The sequence below is a fragment of the Lampetra fluviatilis genome, chromosome 28 (assembly GCF_964198595.1).
Source record: "Lampetra fluviatilis chromosome 28, kcLamFluv1.1, whole genome shotgun sequence".
Taxonomy (NCBI): Eukaryota; Metazoa; Chordata; class Hyperoartia; order Petromyzontiformes; family Petromyzontidae; genus Lampetra; species Lampetra fluviatilis.
Window position 1 is genome coordinate 6,190,618 of NC_136302.1, and position 27,682 is coordinate 6,218,299.

Genomic DNA, 27,682 nt, shown 5'->3' on the forward strand with positions numbered 1-27,682 from the left:
TCGACCTAGGGGAGGCCCAGCACCGCGCCCCACTAAGCCACTGGGGCTGGTAAAGTCTCGTAAAAGGAAAATAATAAAATAATATTAATATAACATGTTTTATATGAATATTATTTTATTATTTCCCTTCTACGTGACTTTACCGAAAGAACCAAGAATATGAATCCCTGCAGTCACGAAAGCTTTAAATCAAAATATAAACATTTGTGAACATTCTGCTGCTTTACAAAAATGATTTACTTTGGGAGTGCTGCTTGTTGCTGGCCGCTGGACGTATTGGGCCCTACATTCATTAACGTAGGGCCCAAAAGTGTTCATTAAACAACAAAACAATTACTAAAGTCAAAATCCACTTCAGGCCATTCCAGCATGTGCCAAGTCTTTGGTGATGTACAACATTAATGGCTTAAGTTACTGTAGTTCTTTAAAAGAAAACGAGATACGGGAAACGCATGTTATTGTTATTATTTTATTACATCACGAATAACATATACAGTGTACTGCAAATATTCAATATCCGTTAAGGATGTGTAGTCTCACTGTACACGATTACAAAATATAATCAACAGCATTTACCATATCATTTGCAATACGATTGTCTCAAAATACAAATTAAGATGTCTACTTCCTGTGTAATTAAGACATTCATTGTACGATTCGACATCATAACAAGTGAACCTTATGGCGGGACCCCGGGGTTCCATAAGCCCTCGGCTCTCACAAAAACTGCGTTGCGACATCAAATGAACTCATTACGATTTTGACTTCAGTTTATTCGGGACACCGGGGTTCCACCATGAGGTTCAATTGGCCATCTCCAGAACCAACAAGCCTCAATCTGTTTCCCGTCTTCAAAACGTAGAGGACGATACTGCAAGGGTTGTTGATACTGCTTAACACACGTATTTGAAGCTCACATCCCGGCAAATATTACTTCAACCTTGCAGCATTTCTTTTAGATCAAAGGGAGAGGGAATCTTTCTCTTATCGAGGGCCCAAATAGGGCTTTCAGGTCCATTTGAGGGGCCATCACCACGCATTAGTAATGCCAGAGGCAACCTCCAGAATTGACTTGACAGAAGAGACTTAGTGCACTCAAATTATCAACAGCCCTTGCCAGATTGAAAATAGTCCCCTCTCGTACCCAATGCATGCTACAAAGATACTTGAAGCGATAAATATATGTTGTGGCCACCGGCCGTTTCGAAGAAGCCGAATGTGGACATGGGCCATAATAAATAAAGTCGTGGGCCATATGAAATAAAGTCGTGGGCCCTATGAAATGAACGTCCGGTCAATATCTTGCCGAGAAGCCATCGGCTCCCCAACTCCTGGTATATATTCATGGGTTGATATATTTAAATATGCATTTGTGCTCATTTTGTTTGTAGACCTGCTAGGGGGTAGTACCACAACGGACCCACTGCTCTGACGTTTGCACCACACATGCACCCCAACACTGCAACGTCATGTACGTTACGATTACAAGCACCACTATCATCGACATTTCACTGCTGCCAGGGCCATATTGGTAAGTCACTGAGGAGGAGAGTTCAGGTGCTTGGAATTTGGCCCCAAAAATACAAGTGAAACGAGCAGCCCACCTGTAATCTCTTCCTGCAATGTTAGGCCTATTCTGAAGATTAAATGACAAAGTCACCTCAAGATCTATGAATTATCTTCACTTTTGAGATAACATTGCAAGGTGGTATACTCGGTATCACGGAAAGCATGTAAGATTGATACGAGCTGCTAAAGGTTTCAAACGAGATAAATATAACTGCTATATATGGTACATTATATTGTTTTAAACACTTTACAACCACAATATTTAAGAAAATAAATACGTGGAATTTCGAAAGGCGACGCAATAAATCATCACGAAGTTTTGCTTAACAGTCCTCTGATGAGCAGTGTTGCTTTTAACACATGCAATTTGTTACATTTCTCTGTACAACAGCATATTAAGTTTAAATTTTCCTTGTAATTTCCCCATAATTGTATCCAGATTGTGCTCATGGCATCAAGAAACCATTTAATTATCCATTCGCATCTCTCGCAGGGACGTGTTCGACAATGTGACGTCCACGCAGAAGGCAGGACTTCCCACCAGCCATGCCACATGGAAAACGTTGAACTCTTTGAGCTGGAATTTAGCCAAATTACATGTCTTCAGCCCGTACGGACCAGTATGGTGAAGTATGTGCACACAACCCCCTTGACTATCATGGTGTGTGAAGGCGTTTATCTAGCAGCTGATTGACAAAGGCCTGTAATTATGTGGAAAAGCAACAAAATATCATCAGCTTTTCTTGGGTAATACTTTTGTTATATAAAGCAACATTCTCATTCTTGGTAGGAGAGCACATATACAGGTTAAACATCACAACTTAAATAAGTTACGACTGAAGACATCCAACATTCCATGTGATAAGAAAATTGCAACAGCATGTTATGGAATAAGAATTTGTAAAATGAAATGACAAAATACGACCTCTGCGATTAGATGAGATTATATCAACCACTTTCCCTAAAATCATGCAATCAAGTGACATTCAGCTGTGAACGATACACAGAATTAGGTCTGTGGAGAACCTTCAATATGTATTTGAAATTGCCGAATATTGCTTGCGATCAAGCCATAACCGAATTTACTATGACATGCTGTTCAAAATACTTAGCCCTGTAGCATCAGGGCAGGGTTGTAGGGAGCTGAGCCCCCCTCCCACTGCTGCAGGCTGAGGACACCCTTACTACGTGTAACGGAGAGCTTGTTTAACATTGTGTCGTGCCCAACCCCTAAACCCTGAGTTTTGCATGCCACCCCTTTAAACAAGGTCACGCCACAGAGTTGAATCAACGCGACAGCTCGTGACAATTGAACTTGATGGCAAATTGTTCCTGGCTGTTTTCCAGCCTCAAGGCACACTGCTGTTCAGCCACTTCAAACCACACGCAACGATCAACTGGAGTGCATTCAAAGCGAGAATGGACAGGAAAAAATACCAACCACATCGCCCACATCGTTATCTTAGGGATACAAATTAGTTGCCGAAACCAGTGACCCTCCAATCGCACTGGTTAGGTCCGTCAATTTAAAGCGATTGATTGCAAGATGCACAACTGGTATTCAACAAGACAGCTGGTTATAATTAAAACGAATAATCAAACACTTGATACATTTGCTTACGATGGTACATTTTGTCAATGGATAAAAAAGCCCGTTAAATTGCTTGCCTTTACTGACTAATGCGGAGTTCTGGGTGACTGTCGTGTGTTGAAATTTATTTAAATATTTCCTCATTTCAAAAAGCTGTGTCCCATGATCTGGTAACATTGATAAAGGTGGACTGTTTGTCTCCAGGTACACTGAATCTAAAACGTCATACGATTGGCTATCTCATCACAATTACCCATTATTTATACAAAATTGCTATATATTAATAGCTAAATGTTTTACACACTCCAGGTCACCATAAACTCTGCCAGAACAGCCACTCCCATAATGATGTATCTGAAAAGCTTTTGACTGAATCACAACGTAACAAGCAGTACTGTATATAAATAACTTAACAGTGACCTGCAGTTGCAAAGTAGCCCATTTTCTAAAAATCACATTTAAGGTTATTCATAATTTACTGCACAGCTCGTCTGGCTTGTGCTGTACAGTATAACTCTCTAAAGTATTTTAAAATTGCACAGATTTTAGTTGGGCACGATGTTCAAATATTGAGCTCTTGAAGATTCTCCCTGCCCACATAGCAAAACAGGCATCGTGCCGGACAAATGCGGCATGACCCGAATACACACAGCGGAGAGTTATAGGTTTGTAATCTTCAATACACGTGTAAAGCATCGGGTTAGTGAAGCCGAGGTTAAATGCAGGCAAGGAATGGCCTCCTTGCAAGTAATGTGTGAGCACTCAAATGTGACAATTACAATACAACTTGTAACATACGCATGCAGACACAATGCAGCGATTAAAAAAACTAGCGCTGTTACTTCATCCCATGTATTTAATTTATGAGAACATAACGTCTCAAGAAATGTGAACTGCTGCTCCTCCACATCATCCACATCAAGGGTGTAGTGGAAGCACTTGGCAGTGAGCAACTAGGACACATTTTCGGTAATTTATTCATTTTCAAAGAGCTGGCAGAAAGTAAAGACAGTTTAGCATAACCACGGCTCTACTATTTTTAGTGAGACACCTATGAAACTATTTATGCAGTTGCCATGTTGCCAGGAATTCTAGCTTCTGGAATAATGAGAATGTGGGGCAAATATTCGAAACGATTTCGACAGTGCATGCTGAAACCACTTTTCTAAGCATCAGTGGCTTAAAATGCAGTTTCTGAATTGGGTTTCTGGATACTTGACATTTTACGATTAAACTGCACCTCTCAGGATGGTAAAGAAATGTTGTCAGATGCACGGTAAAAACAACGCATACACAAGCAATATACGAGGCAACATGGAAGACCCAAACGCTTTCAGACTTTTAAAAAACGACATTAACATACCCTGACACACTATGGAACGCAATTTAACAAATCATACCCCCACATCCAATTGCACACAAATCTCGCCTGTCATATCCACACCGTCCAGGCCAGACGACCTGGTCTCCCTAGAGTAAATTTCAAGCCAAAAAAGTGGCTTCATGCTCTCTTGAGGTTCTACTTAAGTACTGCTTTTACTACTAAAGAGTTTCAACTTATATACAGTAGACCGTCACATATCCGACCATGACATAACCACCCTGACCAATTTGCTGCCCAAACCCTGTGCATAATGAAAGTGTGATTTTCTAGTTGTTCACAAAGCCAGCATTTGCATACGAAATAATGTATCCTTAATCCTGCGTACATTCGCTTACTTCTGACGGACAGGTCAACGGTTTTCCCATGTTAAGAGTCGTTTAGCGCTGTATATTTGTCCAGTAACCTATTTGTGCATGGCGCAACGGTCATCTTCTGTCGACAGATGCTCACATATCCAACCTTTTAAAAATAAATCTGCCCAAAACCAGTGACCCTGCTAATCAGATATGCGACATACTCTTAGGTTTTTTCGGTAAAGTCATGTAGGTAAATAATTTAAATAATAATAATATAAATAAAATAATCAATCACGACGTTTCGGAGGCAACACAAGTCTCTGTCATCAGGTGGGACCGTCACAGCTAAATTTACTTGATACAGTTACTTGATACAGTAAATGTAGCTGTGACGGTCCCACCAGACTTGTGTTGCCTCTGAAACGTCGTGATTTATTATTTATTTCTATTTTTATTTTTTTTCCTACATGACTTTACCGACAAAACCTAAGAGTATGAATCCTTGCAGTCACAAAAGCTTCAAATCTAGAACAGATATGCGACGTTGTACTGTAGCTAACAAAACGCACCCAAATAATATTTGTTCTAACAAAGCTACGGAAAAATCTCAATTCCCAAATCTTCAGTGTCGAGAAAAAGATCGTCGCCGGCACTCAGCCTTGCGCTAGAAGCGCACGTAGGTGGCGTCGATCTGCCGTACCCACGGCAGTGCCAGCATGATCTTGCGGCGGTATTGTGGGTCGCGCTGCAGAGGGTTGCGCTCTAGGTAGACGGTCTGTAGGCCCCGCGCGTTCTTCAGCTCGTCCACGTCATTCCAGTTGGAGATCTGGTTGTCGTTCATCTGCAAAGGGCAAGCGAGTTAAGGCATTACCACGTTGCACGTTTAAAGAAATAAAAATCGCGCATATGCATAATTTTTTTTATAATCGTGATCTTTGCCTTTCTAGGGCACATCTCACTTAAGCTTTTCCAAAGGAACCCCGATTGCAGTTGTCCGTATACGGCACAAGGTGAGCCTGCAAGTGAGCTTTAGTTTTAACAGTAGGGGGGCAAAGATTGACAAGTGTAATCCGCAATTAAGTAATTTGCAGGAATTATTTTTCTAATTTGTAAATATGGATCATGACACCAGCACACAATAGCCTATTCTTTTTAAATGATCTCACAGGATCTTTAACGGTCACTATAAAGCAGAGTTCACTTAGTATTTTATCGTTCGTACACCTGATGTATTAACCAGGGCGGCCTGCCTGATTCCAACCTCCAACTTCTTAAAATAGCGGCGAACGCGCCACCCCTGCTTCAAGTCGCCGGATTTCTTGGAACACTTTCTAACGTGTGTTTGTGCCTTGAATTAATCATGGGAGTGCTCGTGCCAGCTCAGTGCACTAAGTGGGCTGCGGAGAAGGAACTGGGGAGCAATACTCACCCAGAACTCCTGCAGCTCTGTCAGGTGGCCCACATTCTCGATCCTTCGCACGCGATTGGCGGCGATGTCCAACGTCGTTAGTTTTTTCTGTACAAACACCAGCACGAAGGGCAAAGATAAACGGTGCGAAATAGACTGCAGTGGAGGCATCAACTAAAACATTCACTCAGCACCATGGTAAAACGCTTTCAAAGTAATCAGTGGAAGTACACATCTCAAAAAGAGTTTCAGACAACGTACTGTATATTATATAAAAAACAACAATTAAAAATGTACAACACTCACATTGTTCTCAAGGCCCTCGATGACCTCAATGCCGTTGTGGCTCAGGTAGAGCTCCTGCAAGTTCACGAGGCTGCTCAAGCCTTCTATCTTGGTGATCCGGTTACTCTGGGGTCACAGGACACACAGAGACACAGAAGCATAAAGGTCACATGGAGCAAACTCAACGAAACTTTATTTTATTTTACCAAGAAAGGCCCACTGAGCTGTATCGCTCTTTTCAGAAGCGATCTGGCCACAAATGAAATTTCAACGAAGTGACTTATCATGTGAAAATGTATAGCAGCCAAATACTCTAAACACAAGTTTCTAAATGTGGAGGGAAAAACCAGAGGACCCGGATAAAAATCCACGCGACCACAGGGAGAACATGCAAACTCCAAATATGCAGGCGTCAGGGTCAAGATTAAACCCACGACCTCCTGTATACCAGGCGAGGTAGTTAACATCTCGCCACCGTGTCACCCATGAGTAAGCGTTGACACCGGGTCAAAGGGCATATGTAGATGCTTAAAAGAGTCATAAGTGGTGGTTTGCTCAAACAAGCTTGAAACGGTGCTCCATATCCTGTTAACAGCTGTGGTGAGTGGCATATGTAAATTGCACATTACTATGATGGGAGCGAGTCTATCCATGAGACGATGAGACAACTACTGCTATCAACAAAAAGTAAGCAAGTAGTGTCAGAGACGCACGCACAAGATTTATGATGGAAGAGTTCACTTATCGAACCAAGTTGGAATATTTGCTCAGATAATATTAAGGACTACAGTTGATGGTGACATTTGCATACATGAGCAATGCATTCATATAAAGTTACTTGCTTATTTATTTCATATTAAACCGAGAAATGTAGCAGTTCACACCCCAGCGATCCAGTGAATGGTAGAGCTTCTGGGTTGCAGTGTTATTCTGTTCTTGGCCAAACATCCCAATGTTCAAATAAAACATGCAAATTACTAAATTGGAATTACACATAGCAACATTGCCTCTTATTGCAAAAAGTTGTGCAGGACCCTCCTGTAAAAGAGTCTGCAGACTGCGTGACGTTTTCCTGGGTAAACAAGAATAATACATTTTGATTTAAAGCTTTCATGACTGCAGGGATTCATATTCTTGGTGCTTTCGGTAAAGTGACTTTACCGAAAGAACCAAGAATAAGAATAATACAATAAGAATGTATTTTTACACTGTGGTGAATACACAAATCATTACACCGACTTAAATCAGTGTTGGCATAGAGACATGCATTACGAGACGTATCACAAGCAACATGCAGCATCTTTAAATAAATGTTAAATACATTATTCTATGGTCTGATACCTGTATACTAAGCACGGTCAGGTTGGTGAGGCTGTCAAGGTTCTGCAGTTTGGTGATTTTGTTCTTCCCAATGAACAGCGAATCCAAGTTCTTTAGAGTCTCAATGTTTTCAATGACCTGCAGGGAGAAAAGGCAACAAAAACATCACACACGCGGTTGCCAGTGTTAACACATTCCCGCGGAGGGAGCTGGTAGGAATGTTGGGTTGCTCAGTCAATGGCCAGGGTCAACGGCGGCGTGGTGTATTACGCAAATATGGCCGACTGTGAGGGCGGGTACAAGCCGGCGTGAGTAGGTTAAACGTTGAGTTTTATAAGGGCACCACGGGGTGACCAGCCCCTCCCCACCCAGCCCCACCCGTCTCACCCCCCCCCCCATTCCCACCCTCCCCACCCAGCCCCTTCCCACCCTCCCCACCCAGCCTCTCCCCACCCAGCCCCTCCCCACCCTCCCCTTTCCACCCAGCCCTACCCCTCCCATTTTTGGATGCACGACTGACGGACACACACAATAATCCCGTGGGCTGGTGGAACCAGGTGGTTCCTACCAATATAATTTAAGTAGCATTTACATGAACCCAGCTAGTCTGTATGTATGCATGGAGAACTCCTTTAAAAGTGTACCTCCAATTTAAATGAATATGTGTCTGCTATACATGTCCACATGATAAGCCACTTCGTTGATCTATCACTTGTGGCCAGATCGCTTCTGAAAAAGAGCTATATAGCTCAGTGAGCCTTACATGGTCAAATAAAAAAAATGTAATCTCTCTCCCTAAGCTCCCCCAATTAACACAACTGACGTGCTTGCGTCCGGGGATGGATTTCCTTTCCAGCTCAGACCCCGCCTGCTTGCCCTTCACCACATATTTTACCTCTTGTTGTAACAGCTCTCTCGCTGGTCCAGCAGTTCAACTGCTGGATTATTTTTTCCGCCTGAGGACGACCGCTTGTGTTGCGATCGAAACGTCGTGATATATTATTTTTTATTTCATGTTTCTACCTACGTGACTTTACCGAAAGAACCAAAGAGTATGGATCCGTGCAGTCATGAAAGCTTCAAATCAAGATTGAATAGTTGTATCTGAATGTTTATCGTGTTGTGTATGTATATGAGGTCTGATATTACATTAACGTTTAACTAATGTGGTTCATTGTCCTCGGCACTTTGTCCAGCGAATGTGGCCACAGTGGAATGACAAACCCCTGTCAATTACTCTTTTGTTATGATACGTTGTATATGGAAATGGGTTCACATCACCCATGCAAAAAAAAATATTCTTAATTTTTTTAAAGATGAAGCAGATTTTTTTTTGACAAATCATCGAAACGCCGAAGGGGTGGAGGGTTTGTGAATTGTCCCAGTCCCTGTTTTTAACTGTCACAACTTTGAAGTCAGCTGACTAAGCAGCTCACGAGGGGCCATCCATTTCATACGTATGCATGGAGGAGAGGGGGGTTAACCCAAATGCGTGCCGCTTGCGTATGGGGGGGGTCTATTGACAGTGTGCGTACGCATAGGAAACGGGGGGGGGGGGTGGAGCTTCGATAATAAATTGCCTACATTGGCCTTCAAATGAGTTAGATAGTCCGGCAGTGGACTGCTTGCTTAAACACGTGAATATTATTAATCCTTGATCGTTTCTGCATGGATTAAATATCGGCCGTTCTATAGGATTCGGGGGGGGGGTGCGTCAAGCGTACGTATGCAGGTGGGGAAGGGGTGTAAAAAGTACGCGTGCGTACAGGGAGGGGGGGGAGGGGTCAAGTTTTGACAGATTTTTGCGTACGTACTAAATGGATGACCCCCAACCACGCAGCTATACAAGCTGCTGAGAAATTGACAATGGCTATGGGGTCACGTGTTACAGGTTTCTGAGAAGAGAGCATTGGCCCGTGGGATATGAAGGGAACAGGTTCTGTATGCGTCACACTTGTGGACTTCAATGTGTTAAGGGGTGGCCAATTCTTACCCGAATGCGGTTAGATGCCACCTCCAGCATGCGCAGCTCAGTCAGAGAGTTCAGGTTCTCAATTTTGGTGATCTTGTTGCTCACGAGGAAGAGCTTGCGAACTTTTCTCAACGTGTCCAGGCCCTCGATCTTGCGCAGCACGTTGAACGAAATGTCAAGCATCCTGATCGACGCGTCACCAAATGGGCAGATGTTTATAAAATGCAAACAAATGAACTATCAGCATACTTGCCGATTACTCATACAACCTATATAAATTACATACAAGACATGACTGAAGTATTCAATGGAATAAAGGCTGAAAAGCCGGAATGAAGATAAATATGAGAAAAATAAAAGTCATGTACAAGTGCATTAAACCTAAAAAAATTAATGGAAAGGAGGCAAACATTTTCGTAATACTTCATTAAACTACTTCTATATGTAACAATCCTTACTATTCTGACCACAAGCAAATTTTACACAAATAGACATCACCATGCAAGATGTTAATATATTACATTTGTTAAAAGCAATTACAATAACCCACATTTATGGTATGTCTAAAAAAACATTGGTAAGTTTCAAGTAGCATGGTTAGTTTTTAAGAGATGCTATGAATGCACGTGTACTGGCACAGGCAATTTAAAACAGCTGCATTGTGCAACAGTTTTCGCAAGGGCCCATGAATGATGCAAAGCATGGAGAGCGATTAAACAAGCACGGCTTTTTAGCTGTCATCAGCCTAATCACATTTTTGAAGGAATAACGTTTAAAAACACACAGGGGGGTACTGTTCACAAGACATGTTCACCTATGTGTGATTGGTAAGATTTCACGTAAGCTTTCATGACATATTATCCGATGCATCAGTGGTTTCTTTTGTGGGTCGGATTGTGTAGGTATGTCAATTAGAGAAGCAGCTCTAGATCACCTGACAAAGGTTAACAAATCGAGTTGTCCGTGGGCAAACGTGACAAGAGATTTCGTTTTTCAGCAAATCAGTTAAGTTGAAAACCAAGCAAAATGTTGACAATTTGACAAGAATCATCCTTTCCTATAATATGTCTAGGTATGAGTCACTTTCACGCTACCGTGGGTGGCATCTTGAAATTGGGTTTCATAAAAATAGAAGTGTTTTGTGAAAAGGGATAAGTTTTAAAATATATATGCTGTACCAAAGCACCACTGCTGTTATAGTTAAACAGCATGTATGAATGCAGCCTTGGGCAGTGATGGCAACATTCAACGTGAATAAGGTTGGAAAGATGACAGTGAATTAAAGGGCACGAAAAAGAAGACTCACTCTAGGTTCACCAGCGTGTCAAGATTCTCAATCTTCTTGAGGACATTGTCGTACAAGTCGAGCTCCCGCAGGGTCGTCAAGCTCTCCAGGTTCTCAATCTGGGCTATCATGTTTTGTCGCAAGCACAGCACCTGTTCCGGCAAACATTAACACCCACCCACACCAAGCACCGCACCGATAGCATCACTCTTCGGTTACATGACGGAGTTGAATGAACGCCATCAAACATTGTGCAGTGATTCTAATAAAAAAAGCAAAACAAATACAAAACCATACAGCAAATCCATTTCACAAATATATTATGTCAGTCAACTGCTGGATAAAGGCCTCCCCATGCCATGTTGATCATGTGGGTTGTTTGTGCGTACTTCATCATGTGGGCTGGTGAAGGGGGTGGGACGAGGGGCCACAACTGATTCAGATATCACTCGCCAATGATGATAGCTAAGGGCAAGATATTAATTGCTTGGCTTATAGCAGAATGCACTAACCAATGCTCCACCACTCTATTCCTTTAATAATGCCCACTTATTACACATGCACATCGCTTTTGTCAATCAACTGCTGGATGATGGCCTTCCTAGTATAACCCTTTACTGGAACAAAGTGGTAAGTTCAAGTTGGCAGAATGCACCATTTGTTTTCTTAAAAGTTATTCTTCTTACTGGTACTGACCTGAACTTTCGTCAGGATTTCAAGTCGCTCTATCTTCCCAATACGACAGTGGTTCAAGTCCACCTCCTGCAAAAAAGTAAGGCATTAATTGCATTCGGATTAATCTTGATTTGAAGCTTTCGTGACTGCAGGAATCCATACTCTTTGGTTCTTTCGGAAAAGTCACGCAGGTAGGAAAAATAATTGATCACGACGTTTCGATCGCAACACAAGGAACCGTCATCAGGTGTGAAACAAACACAGCAGGACAGCTGATGTAGAAGTCCTCCTGCTGTTTGTTTATGCATTCGGTTTGTCTTTACATGACGCCACAACAGATGCAACGTGACATTCCATTTGTGTGTAGCACTGTAGTGGGACTGTACCTCATCATCAGGGTTGAGCTCTATGGTGGTGATATCCACTGCTACCTCATTCTGACCTGAAAAGCCATAACACCGACCCATACGCACGCTTACACTGACAGACCGAACCCACTCGCATTTGTTCATTTCTTGCAGGGCTAGATTTAGAGGGGCAATTGATGTTATAGTATAAATATGAATAGTAACGCTTTCCCATTCCGACGACGTACAAGTACGTCATCGTACAACCACTGTTGACTTCCCCACAATAGTGATACTTATTTTATCGACCCCCAGAAGACAATGGGATGAGTCAACCCCCTATGAGGAATTGAACTCGCAACCTTGTGATTGCGAGCCGCTCGCTCGACCACTGAGCCACCTGCCCAATGTCCTGGGGATCAAGATACCTAATTCTGGCGCTGATCTTTATGCAATATGTAATGTGACCTTGTGGGTGAACTTTACTTGTGCACATGCCATAAAAGACCAGCAGTATGTACTGATGTAGAAAGAGTCCTTGCATTTTACAACAAGTTCAGGACAATTCGCATTCAACAATTAACTGGGTTGCCAATTGGCAGTCTACCCAACAGCACCCAATTTAATGCCAAACAATTGTTCATCAGTGTCAATTAAGATTCTATATTTGATTTATTTAATCCAGTATTGCATATGGAAAACTCAATTGACAAAAAACAGAATTCTATAACTACACACCCGCGGTCCATCTTTAGATCTCCAACCAGTAATTACATACACAATGCAGGGACACATGAACCTGGGAACAATCCCAAATCAGCGACATCACGTTGACTTCAGGAAAATGGTCCTTGAAAAAAACACATTACAAGCACAGATGATTGGTGGTAGACATCAAGACTGGTGGTTGGAATGACAGTCAATGGAGAGGACGGGGCCCAGAGGGCACCCACCAAAGAGATGGAGCAATGAGATCGGTTCGTGTGCAGGAGTGACACAAATTGCAGCATCAAAAGACATGGGGTGGCCTTCATCCAACAGTGGATTAGAGAACAGCTAATGAATTATAGGCACAGGAGTCTGTTAAACTAAACACGTTCAAAGCTTTATATGCCACATATCTGCTATTAAATCGTTTAAAAGCTTTGCTAGTGGGGCGATACAAAACTGAGTGAATGTGTATTTCTGTCGCGTGAAAAAATACATCACTACATCATTATATCACTTAAAAGCAGCATTTTATCACTTACAAGCTAATTTTTTCATGCATGTAGTCAACCGCTAAACGTAAAACGAACTGGCTTTCCTTTGAAGACCGAATAACACATGGGTCTTTATGTGCAGCGTGCAGCTATGTTAATGAATAAACACTGCATCCATTGAACATGGAGAACCCGAGTGTTTCACACAAGCCTTGGCCGCTGTCGACACACAAACTGTGAACCTACATTACAGGACATTCAGCTTTGAATGGGAATGGGTTCCGAAGGTTGCAATGAAAATGTAAACGCGAGCCCCTCTCACGTCTGATAAAATGTGCGGAACAAAGATATAAGGAAGTTAATATCAATGATTTGTAGCGTAACCATAATCGCGCGTCGTTCGTGTTAAGAAGGACGATGTTACTGGTGATGTTAACGTGCCTGTTAATGCCGTGATTGCTGTTAAGTATGCAAATTGAGGTGTGCTGTTAATATTAATACTAGTAATGGTGTTAGTGCAGTGATTATATTATATATATTTAAAAAAACGATAATCAGCCATTTTGTCATTTTACTGCTGGATGAAGGCTTCTGCACATCAAACCAATCGAGGGATTGTTTGACCACATTTCACCACGCTGGTCAATTTTTTGCGCGAGGGTAGGTTTGCCCAGCACCGGTTCAGATATCACTTGCCACTGATGTTAGGGGAATCGAACTGGGGCTGCCAGGTTCATCACACCGCCACAGTTCCGTCCCAATACGTAGCGATGAATTGTTAATGACGATTAAGTAAATTATGTAAGTGATGGAAGAGAACAAGCACCATGCTGCTGCTGCTGCTTCGGACTCAAAGCGGCACCTCCTGTCGCCTCCTCATCCGCAGACTCCTCCGACTCGGGCCGTCTGTCAACTGACGCAGGGGTGAGGAAATCACTCATCCATCTCGTGCTCACGCCGGCAATAACAACACCACTGATGACAACAACAACAAGCACAGCATCACACTCATAACGACAAACATCACATCAAGCTCACACACACCACGAATAACAACAACAACAATCAGATGACTGTTTACTCACATCGGCACTAATATATACAACAACCACATCACAACCACACCCGCCACTAGTAACACACAAATATCAACACAGCAACAATACAAGCACATTAACCACATCCCATGAACATTACGGAGCTGTACATTCAGCATGAACATTAAAATCAGAAACATTTATGTATGAAGAACTTAATTTTCACCGTATGTAGCCAACCAACCGTGCTAATTAGTGGTCGTCAGTCCAAGTGACAATTGACAGCGACATTAACACGACAGAAATCCTATGCAGACCAATATCTTCATTAACCACACATCATCCCGATGAATCCCACATTGTTCCTATGAACCCCCCCCCCCCCCCCCAGTAACCACATGAACAAATCATCCTTATTAACCCCACTCTATCCCTGACCCACCAGTAACCACATTACCCCCAGTAACCACATGAACAAATCATCCTTATTAGCCCCAGTGTCCCTGACCCATCAGTAACCACATTAACCCCCGTAACCACATGAACACATCATCCTTATTAGCCCCAGTGTCCCTGACCCATCAGTAACCACATTAACCCCCGTAACCACGTGAACACATCATCCTTATTAGCCCCAGTGTCCCTGACCCATCAGTAACCACATTAACCCCCGTAACCACATGAACACATCATCCTTATTAGCCCCAGTGTCCCTGACCCATCAGTAACCACATTAACCCCCGTAACCACATGAACACATCATCCTTATTAGCCCCAGTGTCCCTGACCCATCAGTAACCACATTAACCCCCGTAACCACGTGAACACATCATCCTTATTAGCCCCAGTGTCCCTGACCCATCAGTAACCACATTAACCCCCGTAACCACATGAACACATCATCCTTAGTAGCCCCACGGTGTCCCTACTGACCCATCAATATCCCCATTAACCACCTACAAAATCTGTCATCTATACCAGAGGAATCCGAAGAGCGGCAAAGCTCTTTGCCCACAGATGTCCAGCAACCCACACTGCCTCGACCAAGCCCACGTTGAACGCCGTTCACTTCACGGTAAGCACGTCAACATTAGCCCCGTTATCCCCGTTATCTCCGTTACTTCCGTTACCCCGTTACCTCCGTTACCCCCCAAATCGCCAGCGGCCTCACCTTCCATGCTGTGCTCCGCCATGCTGCCCGGGCGTGTGACGTCACCTGCGCAGGGACCGACGGAAAGTCGCGCGGCTGAGCCGCTTCCCGAAACGCGATTTCATTAAACCCTCCCCCGCCCCGCCGAACACTCAGAAAAACCCCACAACTTAGGGGCCGTCCATAAATGACGTCACGCACCTAGGGGGGGGGGGGGGTGAGACATCTGTGACGATATGTGACGAGGGGGGGGGGGGGTGAGAAATGTGACGTCACGTGAAAATGCGCAACTTTAAATAAATATAGACAACACGTTCCGCTTAATTAAATCGACTTTTTAATAAATGTTTTCTCCTACAACATCAGAGTGCAGCGCCACATTAAATACGCACTACAATGACAATAGTTTAAAGCGCATTTGAAGCATATTTTATATTTTTTTTGGGGGGGGGGGGGCAGAGCTTTGTGACGTCATATTTGAGGGGGGGTCTGACTTTTTGTGACGCCGTGTGACGAGGGGGGGGGGGTGTAAAAAATCGTCCAAAATCGCGTGACGTCATTTATGGACGGCCCCTTACTACTTACGAGCTCACGAATTATTCATGTAAATTTTTTTGAAAAATAATGTCGCTCTTTGTCAGAAGCAACCTGATCATCACAAATGACAGCTCGACGAATTCGGCGTGTCAGGGTGGACATTGAGAGCATCCGAAACCCTCCTCTTTAGGGGCCGTCCATAAATGACGTCACGGGACTTTGGACGATTTTTTACCCCCCCCCATCGTTACACGGCGTCGCAAAAAGTCAGACCCCCCCCTCAAATATGACGTCACAAAGCTCTGCCCCCCCCCCCCAAATAAAACATGCTTCAAATCGCTTTAAACTATTGTCATTGTAGTGCGTATTTAATGTGGCGCTGCACTCTGATGTTGTAGGAGAAAACATTTATTAAAAAGTCTATTTAATTAAGTAGAACGCGTTTTCTATATTTATTTAAAGTTGCGAATTTTGATGTGACGTCACATTTCTCACCCCCCCCCCCCCTTGTCACACGTCGTCACAAATGTCTGACCCCCCCCCCCCCCCCAGGTGCGTGACGTCATTTATGGACGGCCCCTTAAAAGCCGTGATGATGTCCATTCTGGAGGAGAAAAATCCACGTGGAGAGGTGAGAGCGAGAGAGAGACAGAGAGAGACACGCAAACTCCAAAATATACAGCGGGCGTCAGGGTCTGGATTGAACCCACGATTCCTCCTTGCACACCAGGCGAGGTTGTAAACATCTCATGGCCACAGCGGGTGCCGCGGTGAGATTTATCATTCGCGCCCTTCGCGATAAAACCGTCACGGAGAGGTTCACATTTCGACATTAAGCAGTAGTCCAGTGCTCGTGCCTTTTGCCCCCACCAATCGCAGAAATTTAATTTACCGCAATGCAAAAAAAACCTTGAATCCCGTGGTTTTATTCCGTATTGCAGTGCGTCGCCCGTGCCACTGTCGTCATGCAACAGGTGGCAGTGTTGCCACGTGTGCGGCGAATTCACCCTCAAAGCTCAATGCACGAAGACACTATACCTGAGCGTCATGGACAGGCCTGACCAGTGCCGGTTCAAACTCGTAGCAAGAGTAGCTACATAATGCTACGGGCCCCGCACTGTCAAGGGCCCCGCGCTAAATGCTTTCAAGCTATCAATTCCGGTTCAGTGATTCTGCACTTGCTCTATTACTATAGGACTATACCGCCTTCCACTTTTATGAACGACTGGGTGTTTAAGGTTAGGTCGCGGGTTCGATCCCAACCCTGACACTTGTTGTATAGTTGGAGTTTGCATGTCTCGCTCCCCGTGGTCGTGTAGATTTTTCTCCGGGTCCGCCGATTTTCCCCCTCCACATTTATAAACGTGCGTTTAGAGTATTTGGCTGCTGTACATTTCCACACGATATGCCACTTCGTTGCGCTATAATTTGTGGCCTGGTCGCTTCTGAAAAAAAGTTATATAGCTCAGTGGGCCTAACCTGGTTAAATACAAAAATAACGTGATTCTATTGAATTGATACGTCTATGCTAAATTCATATAACTCTAGACAATTTCCACCGACTACTCTGGCCCAGATTATTTGTCAGAAATACTTGCAGCCATGATGTCACTCGGTGCTTGTGTGAACTCTTAAGTGTAACATGCAAATGTGCACTGCCTGATCACAGCAAGAAGATCCTGGATTCAGTTCGTATGGTCTCCTCCTGTTCTGCATGGGTTTCTTTCAGGCTTTCCAGTTTCCTCCCATGGCCAAACATCCAATTGCTGAAAAAATATCAACTGGGATCACACATACCTACATTGATGAAAAAAATATGGTTTACCCTTTTTGGCATAATAATATTTTCCAAAATTGCAAACGCTTGTCCGTATTCTCCTGAAACAGAGCCTTGAGACTCAGAGAGGCTTTCCTGGGTAAACAAGCATAATAATAATAAAGTCCTAAGCTATAGTAATCCCTGGCTTATGACTTGCACAATGGACTTTGGGGATTTTGGCCCCTTAGGGTCCTACGAAGTGGCTGCCTTTAATTAATACCGCACTGAGCACTCGATGGCGGAAATAGCCCGTGCCGCATGAGCGAGTAGTCAATCTCACGCCGCGATCAAATCACTGATTTGCGAAAACTCTTCCTGCAATCGCCTTCATGCCCAGCTCATTATCGTGGCCGCTCTGGGACTTGACGGAGTTGACGTGGGCAACGCCGGGGCTGGTGGATACGCTGTCATTATCATAGATGCATTTGTTGCAGAGACGTGGTAACTAATGAAGGAGAGAAGATAGTGTTTGAAAGGGCAGACATAAGAATGCTAAGGTGGATGTTGGGATTATCTCCAAGGTAGAGGAGGAGGAGGAATAAATAAGTTGTAGCTTTAGAGGGAGGATGGACTTTGTATATGGTTTGAATACCACGGTGTTGAGAAGAGACAAAGAAGATTCGAGGGCCTATGTAGATCAGGGGGAAAGCAGATGCTGCCAGTGTCGGGCAGAAGGAGTAGAGAGGAGACCGAGGGTGAGACGAGAGGATGCGGTGGAGTCACATATGAGGATAGTGCGATGTGACGACAGAAGTGGCACACGATATGACTCCAATATACAGAGAGAAAGAAAATCGGAGTAGCCGACCACATGGTATAATAATGGAACTTTTTGAGTGGTGGCGTAGTGATGAGCGCACTGTGCTATGATACCCTACGATCTGCGTTAGATTTCCAGTCCTGGGCCTCGCCCTTTAGCAACCCGCGCAGACGAAACTCCCCATGACTGACAAGGTGTGGGGAGGCCCTCATCCAGCAGTGGATTGACAAAATGGCTAATGATGTACATGCACATATTTTTTGAATGCTTAGGTCATTGAATGTTCCACCAAAACCCAGACGCTTCCCAGCCACTTTTGCCGATGACGATAGCACGGCGAATTAGCGTGGTGGTGTGTTATGAGTGCAGATATCGAAAATAGATTCGGCTTATACAAGCTGGGACGCGAAAGATGAATTATTGTGTATTATGTGTGTCTGACATGTTTTTATTCCTTGAACAAAATGTGCTTTTGACAACTGACATTGTACGGGGTAACCCATGAACTTATTCACTCGTGCCACCTCAAAACAACCGTCACATTACATTTCTGTTTTCTTTGCATTTTTTTTATTTATCCAAACTAAGGCATTCGCACGGGGACACCTGGAGAGAGTTCACCCCGATAAAACAAATATTGCAAGTGCACACACGTACACATGCTGCTTGTGTGCACAGTCCATGATCAGTTTGGCTGAGTTTTCATTTTATTGCGTTAACAGAAGGGGTCAAGAGAGAGTAGAACGACAGTCATCATGCACACGCACACCGAGAGACACAACACGTGTACAAACATATCTGCGATGACAATGTGGGCAAATGCATTCGCCATTCACCGAAGTCATCGTCAAACCGTTGATGGTGATGAAATTTGAAATAAAAATCCAGCTTGTGCAATTTACAATTTTACCTATATGAGGTTTTTCGCGGTTGTGCTGTGCAACTCTCCGATGTGTTTTTGAGTTGTATCACGCATTGTTTGGCGCGATGTCTTGAGTTTCACTCCACGTGCTTCTTCAGCAGAACCAGAAAACACATTGGGGTGGTTATAAATAGACCAATTCACCTTGAATGCACCCGGTATCGTCGGATCTCGGAAGCTAAGATAGGTTGAGGCTGATTCACACTTGGATGGGCAACCACCAGGGCTCGCGAATATATTGTTGGCGCCGGGCTGCGAGGTGACCACGAGTTGAGGGATGATGAGTTTCATTCCTACATGGAGGGTTTTCCGGGCACTGCAATTTTGTCCCACGTGCCAAACACTCAAGGGGCTTTAAATTCACGCACCGGAGATGACAAACAAATTTGGCTCATTTTTAATCATCCAAATTAATTGAAAACCCAAATGTTAAATGATGGGAGTTTTTTGTTGTTGTTGCAGTCATTGATGACTGAACAGAGATTATCAATTCTATAACTGAGAGCCTGGTTTAATTACGAATGTTTGAAACATGAATTTTCAACCCAGTTTCTCAGCGTAAATGCTTCGCGCTGTGGCTCTTGACTTGTCCTGCGGTGCCCTCGTCCTGAATTTTGACTATGTGCACACATTTAACCTTCCTGCTTAAACATGCATCCATTTCCCTTGTAAGCCGGCACTCGCACAAAAAAGCAAACTGAGCATTTCCATTTTTGCACAGTGGAGCTGATTCATCTGACCTAAAATTATAACAACTTCAACCACCGCTTACTATCGTGTGGCTGTTGTAATATCGCAGAACTTGTGCCAGGCTAGGTGCACTTTGAGACTACGCACACTTTAGGAATTGGTGTTATGGGTCAACAGTTTCTCAGACGTTATTTCCTCGATTCCTACCACGTGATGTAGTCGTTACTTGATGCACTCACCTGATGATGAATAAACCATCACCACCAGCAACATCACCACCACCAGCACAACCATCACCACACGCACCACCACCAGCATCATCGTGAATACAACCATCACCACGAGGAGCATCGCCATCAGCAGCACCATCAACACCACCAGCAAAATTCACCTGGTTGGCCAATTTATCAAACAGGGAAACCTTTCCGAGGCAGCGGAAAAGCTCAAAGTACATCCGACACTAATAAAGTCCTTGGGGCTTTATGTTGAGATGCTGAGAGCTCTTGAACGGCGGGCGGGGGACAAAGAGGGGCGGGGTGGGGGGCACAGAGAGGGGGGGCGGACAGAAGAGGAGGGAAGGGCTGGGATGGGATCCCTCATTAATTAACAATTCACGCCACACGTGGCACCTTCGGCATCATGGCCATCCTCTCGGTGCCAATTACAGCACTCCGTTGCAACACAAATCATTACTGGGGATTGTGGTTATCGTATACTGTAGATAATTGCACCGTGTTGAAAGTGTTGAAACTAATTACAGATAGAGTGTAAACGTGTATGACGCATGGGTTGGAAATATGGACACGAGCAAACATGGATGAGTAGCTGGAACGTGCGCAGTGAAACGGGGAGAGGAACACGCTTGTATGAATGTTGAACTTCTTTCGCACCGTACGTAGCCAACTGAGCGGCAATTGCGGGACACGTGGAGCAGAGGAGACACCCAACATGAAGACTTCATGATGATTGCTATGGATAGGTGGGTTTTGGGCAGGACACGTCGCTTGAAGAGACAATGGTTGAGACTGAAGCATGCGTGGCAGTCAAAGGGGCGATTGCGACCACTGCACAGATGGAGCAATGGCATCAGCTAGAGATGGATCGTTACATCGAGAGCCCGCTAAATGGTGGCAATGCAATGGATTGACAAGAGGCGGGACATTGTTAGTATTACATTGCGTTGTGTGCCGTGCCGGCCTTCATAGGCCAATATTCTCTTCAAGGCTACACGTGGGGAGCTTTGTGTGCGTGTCCATAATGTACATCACAGAAAACTTCACTCATCGCGTCTGCAATGTAAGAGTCAACACGTGGGGTCACGTGTGTGCTGTTGCCGCAACGGCAACGGCAAAGGTGCAGCCCTGCAATCGCTTGCTGATGCCACCGCTGGAGGAAGGGTGCGTCCGCTCGAGCTAGCTCTCGGGAGCGTAGAAGAGTAGGCCAAATACTGTGGCGTGTGGTGGGGTAAAGTGTGGGTGCTGCCGCTTTTTTTTAGGACATACAGAGCTGTACGCACGTACGTTGAACTTCTTTCGCACCGTACGCAGCCAAACCCTGCTAACCGCAGCTCCCTCTATTTGGAGAGTTAAATAAAGTGACACTGGAGAGCTCCAGACGTCTCGAACAAGAGGCATGACCGCACAACGCGCGACCTTCCAATCGCCTGCCGTTTACACCGCTGTGGTGGACAGTCACCGTGGGGTGATGGGGGGAAGATTTGAGAAACTTGCACCGTCGCTATCAGCTGCCGTGCCTGGAGAACGAACCCGTTGATCTCCGGATTGCAAGTCCCGTGCGCAAACCATTTTTCATAAAGAGACATATATAACAAACTGCGTGGTTACGTAACCAAATATTTAACTTTATTCAACAAAACAAAGTGCAACGTCTGAACGTGTTCTTTTTCTTTTATGTTCACAAAATATTTGACTTCACATTCATTCATGTACTCGGATCCTCGTTGCATTGCGTATGCAGCAGTAGCGTATAGTGTAACACATACTGCGTGAATGAAATCAGGCAGGCAGGAGTGTAATTATACATTGCATGGAAAACCCCCTCTGCCCAGTCTGTCGCACTGTGTTTTGTGTTGTATTATTAAACAGTGAGACCGCATAGAACATCCCTCCGTGTCCTTCACAATGTGAACAAAGGCATTACGAAAACATCGCTGGGTTTGACCACTGTGCAAACAGCTCTACGCTTTCACGCAACCACTTTCAAAATGTTTTCCAGTGCGCGGGCTGCGTATTTGCTATTTGCAAAGTTGCACTGACGCCGTGAAACGAGTTCAATTATTGCCGCTTCCGTTCATGACAATGTGAGATTAATGATACAACATTACAGTTGCTTTCCTCTGTCGGTGAGCCCAAAAAAATATGAAGTTTTTATTCTCAAGGGATGGCTTTCCCCAAGAAAATACCAATTCTATAATTCTAGATTTGAAGCTTTTGTGACTGCAAGGATTCATTAGTTCTTTCGGTAAAGTCACGTAGGTAAAAAATTAAATTAAAATTAATACAAAAAATAAAAAAATAAAATCACGACGTTTCGGAGGCAACACAAGTCTCCGTCATCAAGTGATGCAGCAAATCTGGCTGTCAAGTGGGACCGTCACAGCCAGATTTGCTGCATCAAGTGATGCAGCAAATCTGGCTGTGACGGTCCCACCTGATGAAGGAGACTTGTGTTGCCTCCGAAACGTCGTGATTTTATTATTTTATTTTGTATTAATTTTTATTTCATTTTTTACCTACGTGACTTTACCGAAAAAACTAAGAGTACCAATTCTATATTTATTCACAATTCGTCATTTGTATTGTTTTTATATATAATGCCTATGCCAAATCACCAATATTGCATCGGACTTTATCATATCTGAGGGTGTGTTATGTGTGCTCAAAACGTCGTCTATTATATATATTTTGAACATTTGAAGCTACAGTGTTATTGAGGAATGTGCTGCATTTTTATTTATATTGTCGGGTTGCGAGGTAGCTATGGGATAGTACGGCAGCAATGGATTTTTGAAACTATCTCTGGGGAGCTCTGGGTGTTAGCCTTTTAAATGTGTGGGTTTTCTCCGGGTTTTTAGTGTTTTTTTCTTCCCACAAGCCAGTCACTCATGAATAGAATAGCCAAAGCAGCCCTATGTAGCAGGGCCATCCTGAAAAAAGTATAAAGATTGAGTGAGTTTTCTTGGATACGTATATATGCGATTAATTATTCATATAAGATATGACTTAGCACTTTGTCAATCTACTGCTGGATGAAGGCCCTCCCCATTATTTCTACAGCATTACCCTCTTCCGAGACGTCTTGTCCGTGTGGAAGAGTAGACCTAAATCTACTCTAGGGGGGCTCTGGAGAGCTTCCTCTAGCTGAGGCCTTTCCACCGGGCAGTGGAGTGCAGACATTGCAGGGACGCGCCCAGCCGTGCCCCGTCTCACAATCACTTACAGATCAATTGCAAAAATTGCTTGATTCGCGAACGTAGCTTGCCGTGCCCCACCACGAGAATCAACGGGCCCAGGCTGATGTTGATGGCGGTGGAGAACCTGGCGAGCGAGATCAGCCAATCCAAGTCGTCGTCTTGCCGGTAGTTGTAGTAGTTGATCGCGAACACGTGGATGCCCCAGGAGACCACGAATATGGTCACGACCACCATGATCACCTTGGCCGCCTTCACCTCGGTGGAGACGCGCGACGGCATGAGGCTGGCCACGTGCAGTTGCCGCCGGTGCCGGTGGAGGATGAGCAGCGTCTTGATGTTCACCGTCACCATGAGCACGATGGGCACGATCTCGTTGATGATCATCGACGCGGTGGTGTAGGCGAGGCCCTCGCGTGCGCTGGCGAAGCGGAGCACGCAGCCGAGCAGCGGGCGAACGGTCCCGCTCACGAGCATGAGCCGATCGGTGAAGTTGCCCGCGCTGTTGCCGGAGAAGACCACCGCGGGCACGCTGAAGAGCACGTTGGCTGCCCACACGCAGAGCAGCGTGAGCGCCGCTTTGCGCAGGGCGGACGTCTTGCTCTTGACGCTCGTGTGACGCCTGCTCACCATCAGGTAGTGGAACATGCTCAGAGTCAGCGTGGTCCACACGCTCACGGAGCGCGTCACCACCCAGACGCCCATGCACAGCTTGCAGCCGATGTCGCTCAGCGACATGTGCACGCCCGCGTCCCAGAAGAGGAGCGGCCCGTTGCGCACCACGCTGATGAGGAGGTTGACGAACGACAGGTTGACGAGGATCGCGTCCGAGGGCGGCAGGCACTCGTAGGCGCACGCCGTGTTGGCGATCACCACCAGGATCAGCGCGTTCACCACCACGCCGAATGCCGTGATCACGCTGTGGATGGCGACGAGGAGCATTGCCTCGGTGCTCATCGTGGATGCCGCCGTGTCATCCGGTCCCTCACCGTTGCCTGCACGGGAGGATGGAGAGGAGGAGGAGGTCAGAGTAGGAGGAGCAGGAGGACAGAGAGGAGGACGAGGAGGAGACGGTGTAACAGAGTACAAAGAGGAGGAGGAGGTTGGAGGATGATGACATGTAAGAGGTGGAGGACGAGGAGGAGGAGGACACATGACCGAGTGACACACTGTTGACATGTGCTCACTCAATGGGCAATGTGTTAGTCCACTGCTGGATGAGGGCCTCCTCACAGCGTGTGGACCATAGGGGCTATTTGAGCATACTTCACCATGCTGGACTGATGTGAAAAAGAGCTTCATAACTCATCGGATGTCTCCAGGATAAATAAAGATTGTGATTCTGGCCAGTGCAGCTTGAAGGCGGGGAGCTTAGTCAATGTAAGTATGCATGTTGAGCTTCTTTCGCACCGTACGTAGCACGGTAAAACGATAGATTTTGCTGGACTGCCCTCTGCTGGCAACATAACCCCCGCAGCAGCAGCAGCTCATAATAGCTACTTTATACACGATGGCCGCCCATCCAAGTACTTTCCAGGCTCATACCTCGATTTAAAGCTTTCGTGACTGCAGAGATTCATCTTCTTGGTTCTTTCAGTAAAGTCACGTAGAAGGGAAATAATAAAATAATAAAAATAAAACATAATAAAATAATTCTCACGACGTTTCGGCCACAACGCAAGCAGCCGTCCTCAGGTCAAGAACAGGTCTGTCGGAAAGACAGCGTCTGAATGAATTATTTTTTTTATTATGTTTTATTTTTATTATTTTATTATCTCCCTTCTACGTGACTTTACCGAAAGAACCAAGAAGAAGGCTCATACCTGCTTTAGCTTCCGAGATTTGTCGAGATCGAGCACATTTTGGGTGATGTGTTCGAAGGCTGATTTATCGTAATCGAATAATAATAATAATAATCCTAATCACAGTGGCATTCTTCTTATGAGCGATCAGAAACTCCTGTTCATGAGCATCAGCCACAGGTCAATCCACTGCTGAATGAATTCTACCCAAGCCGTTGCCACCTCCCACGATTTCCACCATCGCTATAATCCACAGCAGCTCCTGCTATCTACGTCATTTTAGCCAAACAAGAGGGACATTTTCACGAATAGCTACCCACATACGACGTCCCGAAAAAGGCGATGCACATTTGTGGATAAGCACGGATAAAAGGGATATAATCAACAGCAGAGCCGCCAATCGCCGCCGCCAAGAGGAATCTACCCACGATGATTCCACCCACAGTGCCCGGTGGTTAGCATCAAGTCCGTTGCAACCGAGTCTCGTGCCGGGCAACTTACACGTGGGTGGTTAGCCAACATCACCGTCCTCATCATCAGAGAACGAAGTAATGCATCTGCCATGGAGTGTGACGCTAAGCTCGATAAAAAGCGAGCTGCCCCCCCCTCTGCCACTACCAGAGATGTTAACTACCTCGCCTGGTATACAGGAAGTCTTGGGTTCGATCCCGACCTTCACGTCTGTATATTTGGAGTGCGCGTGTTCTCTCGGTGGTCGCGTGGATATTTCTCCGGGTCCTCCGGGTTTTCCCCTCCACATTTAGAATCAACACCGCGCGATTTGGAGTGTTTAGCTGCGATGCATTTCCACGCGACGATAAGCCACTTCGTTGAGCTAATGGACAGGTCGCTTCTGAAAAAAGAGCTTTGTATAGCTCAGTGGGTCTTACCTGTTAGAATAAAAATGTATAGTTTAAATTGTTTACTTGTATACGCATGGCTTAATGCCATGCTTGACGCACACTTAGATTATTTTTTTGTATTATCCGCATGTCATCCCTGCATTTTGTCACTACAATAACAACAAATCATTGCGCGCACACAATGTCCAGTTCAACAGATACATGTCTCCAGGTACTTTAATCGATGAGCTCCTGTCATCTGCATGGTGGAGCAGGAACTGGGTACGCTTGGGCAGGAGGACAACTTCGCTCGAAGAAATATATTCGAAAGCCACTGGGTTTATGCACTTTTAAATCACCTACGTTGAAAACTGACTTCTTCAGAACGGCGTTTTTCGTGTTTGCTTTGTGTTCCTTCACCCCGGGCACCGACGATTAGCACGTTTGGCTGCGTACGGTGCGAAAGAAGTTCAAGATACGTACGTACCGGGCGCGGCGTGCTGGCGATCGAGACTGTGGCGCCGGTCGGAGTGGCGAGGATGGAGCGATGAAATCCACTGGTTGGGCCGGTGGTAGTGCAGAGGTGCAATAGTCGCTACATCTCACGAGGGATCATGAGCGATGGCTAATGGCTGGCGGAAGTCTCCGTCGAGTAGGGGGAATTGAACGCGAGCGATGATGATGATGCTGAGCTTATTCTTTTTCCTTCGTCTGGCTGGCTGAGACGCAGGGCGACAACTTCACATTCAGGCGGTGAAGTCAGAGAACGGCGTCGTCATGAGTAGCACGCAAGCATCACGGCGATGCTGCTGATTGCATGTATTTCGAACTTCTTTCGCGCCGTACGTAGCCAACCGAGCTAAATCGGTGACGCCGATGAACTACCAATGACAGCAACAACAGCAACAGCAACAACACGAGGGCGCGTGCACAACAGCAGCCGTGCGCGTTCTACCCGCTGCGCCGCTAAATCGATCTCGTTTGTGCGCGCCAACATTTCGCGGACAATGCGGTGGTGACCGCGAGGATGTGGGGGTGGCCGCTGCCTTTTAAACGCGCGGTGCGACGTGGCCCAGGGGAGGAGGGACGAGGTGCAGTGGGGGGGGGGAGTTGGTTCCTTTCCACGCTTCCCGCAGCCTCAGCGAATGCACGGACGTGAAGGGGACTCTTGTGGTCACGGACTGTTGTGGTTGGTTTGCATGCGCACCGCATGGTGCTGTGTGTGGTTAATGCAGTGGTTGATCCCTTGCAAAAAAAAAGGTTTCTGTTTGGTGTTTGAACATCTTAACACTGGTTTTATTGCCAGGAAGGGAAAACAAAGCCTTTTCTTATTGTTTCACACTCTGTAGTGATGTTAAT

The 27,682-nt window shown here is 45.2% G+C and overlaps 2 protein-coding genes across 2 annotated transcripts; both read right to left on the minus strand.

Moving 5' to 3' along the window:
* Positions 1-466: 466 nt before the first annotated feature.
* On the minus strand, positions 467-15,587 carry PPP1R7 (protein phosphatase 1 regulatory subunit 7). The gene is made up of 10 exons (XM_078869591.1): positions 15,543-15,587; positions 14,161-14,247; positions 12,172-12,227; positions 11,807-11,872; positions 11,132-11,262; positions 9,847-10,009; positions 7,875-7,991; positions 6,555-6,659; positions 6,270-6,356; positions 467-5,681 (listed from the first exon to the last, which is right to left on the minus strand). Exons 1-10 carry the CDS (start codon positions 15,562-15,564, stop codon positions 5,505-5,507), a joined length of 1,011 nt encoding a protein of 336 aa, XP_078725717.1. The 5' UTR covers positions 15,565-15,587; the 3' UTR covers positions 467-5,504.
* Positions 15,588-23,700: 8,113 nt separating this feature from the next.
* On the minus strand, positions 23,701-24,636 carry LOC144942841 (olfactory receptor class A-like protein 4). The gene has a single exon (XM_078869847.1). The coding sequence runs from the start codon at positions 24,634-24,636 to the stop codon at positions 23,701-23,703; it is 936 nt and encodes a 311-aa protein (XP_078725973.1).
* Positions 24,637-27,682: the final 3,046 nt, after the last annotated feature.